The 10,170-nt window shown below is 47.8% G+C and overlaps 1 protein-coding gene across 7 annotated transcripts in view; it reads right to left on the bottom strand.

The window, feature by feature from the left end:
• Nucleotides 1-3,886: 3,886 nt before the first annotated feature.
• Nucleotides 3,887-10,170, bottom strand: part of LOC122544207 (uncharacterized) — a 62,278-nt gene continuing 55,994 nt past the window's right edge. For 5 of the 7 annotated variants that reach the window (XM_043683265.2, XM_043683267.2, XM_087981077.1 and 2 more), the window contains 4 exons: nt 9,988-10,056; nt 9,270-9,420; nt 6,475-6,613; nt 3,887-3,997 (listed from right to left, as the gene is read on the bottom strand). In XM_043683265.2, coding sequence (XP_043539200.2) covers nt 6,496-6,613; nt 9,270-9,420; nt 9,988-10,056 — 338 coding nt within the window. In that variant the 3' untranslated portion in view covers nt 3,887-3,997; nt 6,475-6,495. The remainder of the gene's footprint in view (nt 3,998-6,474; nt 6,614-9,269; nt 9,421-9,987; nt 10,057-10,170) is intronic. The other 2 variants (XM_043683268.2, XM_043683270.2) reach the window with 2 other exon arrangements.

Genomic DNA, 10,170 nt, shown 5'->3' with positions numbered 1-10,170 from the left:
ACGCCGTCCAGAAGACACGGTAGGCTGTGCCCTCGTGGGGGAGGGTGAAGGAGCCCTCAGTGACCTCCTCCCGGGCCAGGCAAATGAACACCTGCCGTCAGAAGGAGTATACGTGCCGGATGGGGGTTGCGGTTGCAGCCGGGGTTGGGACAGCCGAGCCTAAGGCAGCGGCTACCCTGGCGTAGGTGCGGCTGGGCCCCGCGACCTTCGGGCTTGCTATACTCTGCTGCTGGATGTTGGTAGGTCCCAGGCAGCAGCAGTGGAGGTGGGCCTCTGGCAGCAGCAGTGGCGGAAGTCCTGAGGAGGTGCCCAAGGCAAGTAACCCAAGGCGGGTCCCAGGCAGGAATGGTGGAGACCGGCCTCAGGCAACAGCAGCGGTGGAGGCAGGCCTTGGGCGAGTCCCAGGTAGGCCCTTGGTCGCAGTGGTGGGGGCAGACCTGTTGGGGAGGGTCCCCAAGGCAAGTCCCAGGCAGCCCCAAAATTTAGTCCCAGGCAGCAGCAGTGGAGGTGGGCCTCCAGCAGTGGTGGAGGTTGTGGGGAGGGGCCCGAGGCGAGTCCCAGGCAGCAGCAGTGAGGCAGGTCCGGGCAGGGTCCCAGAGACCAGCAGTGGGAGTGGGCCCCAGGTCAGCAGCAACACTCCCTTGACCTGATGAGGCCCAGGCTGCACCTCCAAAAATAGGCCCAGGACTCAGAACTCTCACCTCCTTCTGCCTCCTCCTTCTTCCTCTTCCTCTTCTCTTCTTTCTTCTTCCTTCCTTCCTTCCTTCCTTCCTTCCTTGAGCTCTCTCGATGTGGGGCAGCTGGTCCAGGGACAGTCCCCTTCCTCTCAGACACTTTCAAGGAGGAGAGTCCTTGCACACGCACACACTTGATCCAGCTTAACAGCCCCAATCAGGAAACTCCTATTCTATGACATCCACCTGACTGACCTCATTACAATCACAACACATTCCACACTGACCTCACTGTCCCAGGACAGGGACAGCACGGGGTTAGGTACAGAGTAAAGCTCCCTCTACACTGTCCCCCCATCAAACACTCCCAGGACAGGGACAGCACGGGGTTAGGTACAGAGTAAAACCCCCTCTACACTGTCCCCCATCAAACACTCCCAGGACAGGGACAGCACGGGGTTAGGTACAGAGTAAAGCTCCCTCTACACTGTCCCCCATCAAACACTCCCAGGACAGTGACAGCTCAGGTTTAGATTGAGGGCAAAACTCCTTCTACTATTTTAATTTAGACGTAACCAGAAAGTAAAGTTCCCTCAACATCACCCCATCAAAAACCACCTGGGACAGCACGTGGTTAGATACAGAGTAAAACTCCCTCTACACTGTCCCCCCATCAATCACTCCCAGGACAGGGACAGCACGGGGTTAGGTACAGAGTAAAGTTCCCTCTACACTGTCCCCCATCAATCACTCCCAGGACAGGGACAGCATGTGGTTAGATACAGAGTAAAGTTCCCTCTACACTGTCCCCCCATCAAACACTCCCAGGACAGGGACAGCACGGGGTTAGATACAGAGTAAATCTCACTCTATGCTGTCCCCCATCAAACATTCCCTGGATAAGGACAGCACGGGGTTAGGTACAGAATAAAGCTCTCTCTACAGAGTCCCCCTCATCAAACATTCCCAGGACAGGGACAGCACGGGGATAGATACAGAGTAAAGCTCCCTCTACACTGTCCCCCCATCAAACACTCCCAGGACAGGGACAGCACGGGGATAGATACAGATTAAATCTGTCTTCCATTGTCCCCAGTCTCCAACATTGACACTGGAACAGTGAAAATAAACTTGCTGGAGGCCTAATGTCCACAGGAGGGCAGCTGTGAGCACAAACACACTCAAGCAGGAAGAGTGAATGCCTGTAGATGCTGGAATGTGTACTGAGCACAACAAATGCTGGAGATCACAGTGGGGTCAGACAGCATCCATGGAGAGACAGCACGCTCATGTTTCGAGTCTAAATGACTCCATCAGAGCACACTCAAGAAGCTTGACACTATCCAGGACAAAACCACTGGATTGACAATGTATCCACTCCATCTACCACCCCCAACACTCAGTAGCAGCAATGTATACCAAATACAGGATGCACTGCACAAACTCACCAAGGCTCCTTAGACAGCACCTTCCAAACCCATGACCACTTTCCATCTGTAAGGACGCGGGCAGATGATGTACAGGAACGCCAGCCCAACACATTTCCCCATGAACAAAATCTGCTTCCCACCGGATCAAATACAATCCATAGCAAAAGGCCTGCCTTTCTCTAGGGTCTTCCCCCACCTCGGGACATCTTCTGCAGCCCATGACCCCTGACCTTGAGGTGGAACCCGACGCTGTCTGGGTTGGAAGTTGAGCAGAGAAGTGGCAGATGGAGTTCAATCCGGGTAAATGTGAGGTGATGCATTTTGCGAAGTCTAATTCTCGAGCGAACTTTACTGTAAACGGAAGAGACTTGGGAAAAATTGATGAGCAGAGAGATCTGGGAGTTCAGGTCCATTGTACCCTGAAGGTTGCTGCACAGGTGGATAGAGTGGTCTAGAAGGCATATGGTATGTTTGTCTTCATTGGACACGGTATTGAGTATAAGAGCTGGCAGGTCATGTTCAAATTGTACAAGACATTGGTTCAGCTGCATTTAGAATACTGTGTACAGTTCTGGTCACCACATTACCAAAAGGATGTGGACGCTTTGGAGAGGGTGCAGAGAAGGTTTACAAGGATGTTGCCTGGGATGGAAGGTGCTAGCTATGAAGAGAGGTTGAGTAGGTTAGGATTGTTATCATTAGAAAAAAAATTGAGGGGGGACCTGATTGAGGTTTACAAAATAATGAAGGATATAGACAGGGTGGATAGAGATAAGCATTTTCCCAGGGTGACGGATTCAGTTAAGAGGTCATGTGTTCAAGGAGATGAAAAGTTTCAGGGGGATATCCACAGAAAGTACTTCATACAGAGGGGAGTAGGTGCCTGGAACATGTTGCCAGCAGAGGTAGTAGAGGCAGGCATGGTAGATTAATTTAAGGTGCGTCTGGACAGATGCATGAGTCGGTGGGAAGCAGAGGGATACAGATGCTTAGGAATTGGGTGACAGGTTTTGACAGTGGATTCGGATCAGCACAGGCTTGGAGGGCCGAAGGGCCTGTTCCTGGGCTGTACATTTTCTTTGGAAGGATTGTTATTCCAAAGTTGTCTTTACCTATTTTGTAATTTATTGCTGCACTTTTTTTTATTTTTCTCATCATCTTTTTCCCCTAAGAATTTCTACTCGAATCTGTGCCTTGATACCTAAGATGGCGTTGTAAGCAGAGACTTGTAACCTTTTCACTGTATAAGTGTGAGTACGTGTGACAATAAACTGAATTCAAATTCTGAATCCAGTTTCCTGAAGTCTGGTCACTTCTGCACTTTAGCCAGTTTGCACACAGCAAGATTCTCCAATCAGCAGTGCGACTATGACCCAGGTCATCTGGTTTATTTTAATGAGGGATCGATATCTGCCTCTGGATACTGGGGAGAGCTCCACAATGTCCTGTCCCCATCCCTTATCCACTGCTTTTCTTCCCAATAGTGGCCCAATTTTTGTCTGACTTACTCACTTCCTATAATGCAACTTGTTAAAATGATGAAGTCTTAAAGAGGAGACAGTGAGGGCTGCAGAAGCGCGAGATCAGAGTCGAGAGTGTGGTGCTGGAAAAGCACAGCAGGTCAGGCAGCATCGACAGGAGGGCAGGAGAGTCGACGTTTCGGGCATAAGGCCTTCATCAGGAATGCTGGGGATGAGAAAGGGGGCTGAGAGATAAATAGAAGGGTGGGGGTTTTAAAAGGAGATCCTGTAAAGGAAACAAACTCCAATAACGGCAACAATATCTTTTTAAATTTTTTATTAAAACAACATATAAAAAGCTACAATAACCAAGAACAGGTAGTCAGGTTCACATTCAGTCAGAAATTCTTCATGGCCTAATAGTGTTTACATCCTGAAATATAAAAACAAATGACAAAGTTACAAAGATGTTAGAGGATAAAAATTGATCAGTCAGCCTAACCAGCCCCAGCCCCCTCCCATTTATCTCTCCACCCCAGAGGCTCCTGGGCTTCATTCCTGGTGAAGGGCTTTTGCCCAAAACGTCGATTTTCCTGCCCCTGGATGTTGCCTGACCTGCTGTGCTTTTCCAGCACCACTCTAATCTTGATTCTGATCTCCACCATCTGCAGTGCTCACTTTTGCCGAGCCGAACCATTCTGCTGAGGCTTTGGTTCCACATCAGCCGGCACCCAAAACCCTGGCTTATCTCCCCTCCCCCCCACACACCCTCCCCACCTCCTATCATGTTTGTCTAGCTTTGCCCTCTTCAATTACACAGTTCACCTGGACCATTCCCTGTGGGAACAAATCCCACATTCCCCCCAACTTCCTGTGGGACTGAGTCCCATATTTCCCCACTCCCAGTGGGAGTGTCCCACATTCCCCCCAAACTCCCTGTAGGAGCTAGTCCCACATTCCCCACCCGACTCCCTGTGGGACTGAATCCCACATTTCCCCCCCACTTCTTGTGGGACTGAGTCCCATATTTCCCCACTCCCAGTGAGTGGGTCCCACATTCCCACCCCGCCTCCCCACTCCCTGTGGGAGCTAGTCCCACATTCCCCACGTCACCATTCCCTGCGGGAGTGAGTCAATCATCCTCCCACTCTCTGGGGGAAAGATGTTTCTCCTGAATTCCCCATTGGATTTATTGGGGACTGTCTTCTATCAAAAACCCCTTGTCCTAGTCTCCCCATCAGTAATGAAAGCATCTTCTTTACATTGACCCTATTGAAGCCTTTTCTCATGTTAAAGACCTTTCAAGGTCACCTCTCAACCTCTCTGCACCAACACCCATGTCTCAAAATGGAACTGTTTATTTTGGAAGACATTACCAATCAATGGTTAAAAAATATGCACAACACCATGTTCATTTTGATGTTATGTAGCATCATAAGGTCACCCACCCTGCTGCAGGGACAGTGCTGTTGCGAGCAAATTTGTGCGTGGGAAGTCATGTCTCACAAACATGACTGAGTTTTTTGAAGAAGTAACAAAGAGGATTGATGAGGGCAGAGCAGTAGATGTGATCTATATGGACTTCAGTAAGGCGTTCGACAAGGTTCCCCATGGGACTGACTAGCAAGGTTAGATCTCATGGAATACAGGGAGAAGTAGCCATTTGATATAGAACTGGCTCAAAGGTAGAATACAGAGGGTGGTGGTGGAGGGTTGTTTTTCAGACTGGAGGAGAAAGTGAGGTCTGCAGATGCTGGAGATCAGAGCTGAAAATGTGTTGCTGGAAAAGCACAGCAGGTCAGGCAGCATCCAGGGAACAGGACAATCGACGTTTCGGGCATAAGCCCTTCTTCAGGCCTCCTTTCAGACTGGAGGCCTGTGACCAGTGGAGTGCCACAAGGATTGGTGCTTGATCCTCTGCTTTTTGTCATTTATATAAATGATTTGGATGTGAGCATAAGAGGTACGGTTAGTAAGTTTGCAGATGACACCAAAATTGGAGGTGTGGTGGACAGCAAAGAAGGTTACCTCAGATTACAACAGGATCTTGACCAGATGGGCCAATGGGCTGAGAAGTGGCAGATGGAGTTTAATTCAGATAAATGCGAGGTGCTGCATTTTGGGAAAGCAAATCTTAGCAGGACTTATACACTTAATGGTAAGGTCCTAGGGACTGTTGCTGAACAAAGAGACCTTGGAATGCAGATTCATAGCTCCTTGAAAGTGGAGTCGTAGGTAGATAGGATAATGAAAAAGGCGTTTGGTATGCTTTCCTTTATTGAGTACAGGAGTTGGGAGGTGATATTGCGGCTGTACAAGACATTGGTTCAGCCACTGTTGGAATATTGTGTGCAATTCTGGTCTCCTTATTGGAAAGATGTTGTGAAACTTGAAAAGGTTCAGAAAAGATTTACAAGGATGCTGCCAGGGTTGGAGGATTTGAGCTACAGAGAAAGGCTGAACAGGTTGGGGCTGTTTTCCCTGGAGCAACGGAGGCTGAGGGGTGACCTTATAGAGGTTTACAAAATCATGACGGGCATGGATAGGATAAATAGACAAAGTCTTTTCCCTGGGGTGGGGGAGTCCAGAACTAGAGGGGCATAGGTTTAGGGTGAGAGGGGAAAGATATATTAAAAAAAAAGACCGAAGGGGCAACTTTTTCCACAGAGGATAGTACATGTATGGAATGTGGAATGTGGTGGAGGCTGGTACAATTGCAATATTTAAGAGGAATTTGGTTGGGCATATGAATAGAAAGAGTTTGGAGGGATATGGGCTGGGTGCTGGCAGGTGGGACGAGATTGGGTTGGGATATCTGGTCGGCACGGACAGTTGGACTGAAGGGTCTGTTTCTGTGCTGTACATCTCTATGACTCTATGTTCCCTTTATCATTGTCTCACAAAACATACCTGTCCACACACCCTGGTCAGTCAATGTTTTTGTTCAATTGATATCCTGGCCTCAGCATTACAATTATTCAGGGGACTTAATTCGTAGCTATGCTGATCTGTTTCTTGATCTCTGTGTCTGCAAACCATGCGTTGGGAACTAGAAAAAGAAATCCTCATATTATACAACACGTTGAGGGGTTTAGGATGTCCCTTGTGGTCACAGAAGGTGGTATTCAGTCAACTGGGCCTGTATTCACTGCAGTTAAGAATGAAAGGGGATCTCATTGAAACATATTCAATACTGACAGAACTGGACAGACTGGATGTGGAGACGATATTCCCCTGGCAGGGCATCACAGACTCAGCATACACTGTACAGTGGTCCATTTCAAATGGAAATTAGGAGAGACTCCTTCATTCAGAGGATAGGAAAATCTTCCCACAGAATGCTGTGGGGGCCAGGTCACTGAATATATTTAAGAAAGAAACGCATAGTCACATATCTAGAGACCAAAGGTGTTAAGGTGTATGGGGAGAGTGTGAGAGCATGGTATTGAGACAGAGGATCAGACAAGGCCATGTTAGCTTGGAGGGTCTGGTCCTGTACCTAATTCCTACATTTTCTTGTCCTTTCTGTCTGCAAAACATGGTCCTGTATAGGGATACAATAAATTCCCTATCTGTGAGATCATAACTTGGAAATTCACGTCTCCACACCAAAAAGTAATAACATTATTCAACATCTGCGGCAGAACTCACGTGTGATTTTCCACCTATCGTTAACCTGTATGTTTAAAAGGCTGCACACGTGAATTTCATTGTTCATGGGGACGTGATGATGCTGTTCCTTTAACAAAGTTATGTTGTCTTTCGTTGTTTTTCAGAGGGGTTGTAAAGGCAGAGGTTCCAATGTGTCTGTAAATATCTACTGAGAATGCTTTTTAAGTCTTTCTTTTGAAACACTTGTACAAAGAAAGGGGAGTGGCTAGTTGCCCCAGCTCAGAGTTTGGTTTGGTTTGGTTTGAGCGGGCAGTCAGGTTTTTGAGGCCACTGGTCAAAGAAACAGCTCCATGCTGATCCTCTCTCTCTGACATTGCTCTCCTGTAAGAGCCTGTGTCTGATTTTACCTTATTTGCCAAGGGGGTGTTTATGGGAATGTTGCAAGTATTTGGAACAGCATTAAGTTGCGATAGAGTCCATTGGGTTTTCAAATAGGTATGCTATTCTAAATTCAGTTCTTTTGTTTGTCTGTAAATAAATTGTTTTGTTTAAAACTGAATGGTTGGGCCAGCTGCATCATTCTGAAACATCCACTTTACACCTGCTTAGAAGAACTGGAAAGGTTAGGGTCTGGGCTACCTTCCTGAAATGTTTTGAGGGGGGTCTGGCCAGGTCCATAACAGGGGTTCTCAGGAATGGAACCCTTGTGCATGCAATGGGATGTCTGTTTGTAGCTCACAGTACACACAAGTACACGACCCGGTGAGCCCAAATTATAATCTTAAACTGGTTGTCAGCATAATTCTTAGCAGACTCAGGGTTGTTTGGCAAATGTTATCCATTCCTGGAATCACATGTAATGTTAGGCAATTTTACAAGTGTGGACTGGATGGGGGCAGTCAGTACTTTTCTTGTTGTGAACAACAAAAGGAACGTGTCTGAGTGGGTTTCCTCCGGGTACTCCAGTTTCCTCCCACAGTCCAGAGGTGTACAGGCTAGGGTGGATTGGCCATGCTAAATTGCCCCATAGTGTCCAGGGATGTGCAGGTTAGGGTGGACTGGCCATGTTCACTTGCCCATAGTGTCCAGGGATGTGCAAGTTAGGTGGGTTAGCCATGGGAAATGCAAGGTTACAGGGATAAGGTAGGCAGGTGGATCTATTGGGATATTCTTTAGACTGAATGGCCTGCTTCCATACTGAATGGATTCTATGTTATTTGATATGACTCACCGGTCTTTGCTTTGTGCAGCCTATGTAACAAGCATTACTCTGGCACTGGAATTCAGCCACCTCCTAACTGAGCTGTTGGACAGGTAGAACACCTCTGGAGCATCCCATTAGTGAGAACTGCCACATGTGTTGCTGCTGCAGAGTAGCAGCATAAAACAGCTAGTCTCTTCTGTCACCCAAGTGTTGAGAGCCCTTCCAGGAAGGATATGAGAAGATCCCTGAATCCAGGGAGAATAGCAAGCAGGCTGGGTGCTTGAGGTCAAAGGTGACAGCCTTATGGCTGCTCTCCATTTTGAACAATGTGGCGATCAGAGGAGTTATAATCACACAGGTTGCCTGTGGTGTGCCCTATTTCAGCCTCAGGTTTGTACACTGAACAAATGGCTCAAGCCCTGTTTGTGAAGTTACTGATCAAGCCCATCTTACAGCATGTGCAACTGTCGGAATCTAAATGCATGTGTGTGCCAGTGAGGGCAGGCACATAGGAGAGAAGCCCATCAATTAGCTGGTCAAGCTGCAGTAGCTCACTGACCAATCCGTTTCAGAGGTGAACTGCAGCACAGTCTGGACTCATTAACACATGCAAGGAGGTTCTCACTTGTGGCTGTGAATTCTAAGATAGCAAATGCCAGTCTGCATATCAGAGTGGTGGTTAGGGAGACCTCCCCATTATATAAGGGGGAGAGAGAGGGGGTTAAGGGGACTTCCCCAGATACTGGAGTGTTGGAGAAAGGGGTTTTGAATGCCCCTCATTGTTAAGCTGTCAAATATCAAAAAACACTCAGAGAGCTCATTCCGTGCCCTATCCTGTGCCTCTTCACTAGAAATCCAAATCAAGGAGTATATATGACCATCAACTCACCAAATGTTGTTCCAGACTCGGGGGTATCTGTGCTTCAATACACAGCAACCTATAATCGTTCCAATAATCCCAATCGTTCCAATAACAATCATTACAATAAACCCTGGGGGCATTGTTGAAGAATCACTCTCGTCTGAAGTTGTTCTGTTCCCTGTTTTCCAGAAAATATCTTGTTACGGAGAGGAAATGAAACTCAAAAACGCAAGTTCAACATCACCTGTGACTTCGGAGTTTCCTGGCTCCTGGTTAGCTTGGTACCGGTGAACAGTGGATTACCACACAGCCCTTTGAGCCCTGCATCAAACTCCCGCCACCTCTTCGGGCCTTAGTCTGCTGGCTCCCTCCCTAGCCCGGGCACAGCCTCACAGACACCCTCCCCACCCCAGGCCTGGCCTTGCAGACTCCCTCACCACCCAACACATCTCTCACTGACAAGTGCTGCCTTTCAGACTGCCTCCCCATGCCCCACTCCAGGCCTTCTCTGTAAATTTCAGAGGATCACAGATGGTGCATTCAGTCCATCATATTTGTGTTCAGTGTCACTGCACTTCAACTTCGTATCAATCTCTTGCCTCTTCCTCCAACTCTGCCCATTGTTTCTATTTAAGTAATGAAACAATTCCTTCCAGAATGGTCCTGAACCTAAGACTTTCTGACTGACAGGTTAGAACCACGGCTAATACCTGCTATGACATTCTACACTTTCACTTGGTTTTACCTTGAGTGATATTGAACTGTTTGTGATGATTCCTTTCCGGAGTATCACTTGTCTCTAGAGGTGGACAACCTGGAAAACAGAACAGTACAATTGCAATGTGAAACTGAGCCACTATTCACCTTTCGTATAAGCCCAAACTAAATTACTGCACAAACTAACACTTCTGTCCCTCTTACTGCAGGG

This window comes from Chiloscyllium plagiosum, unplaced genomic scaffold, assembly GCF_037043375.1.
Source record: "Chiloscyllium plagiosum isolate Xiang-an unplaced genomic scaffold, Cpla_swu_hap1 HiC_scaffold_38, whole genome shotgun sequence".
Taxonomy (NCBI): Eukaryota; Metazoa; Chordata; class Chondrichthyes; order Orectolobiformes; family Hemiscylliidae; genus Chiloscyllium; species Chiloscyllium plagiosum.
Note: the sequence above shows the minus strand (reverse complement) of the source record. Positions and strands in the feature narration are given on the sequence as shown.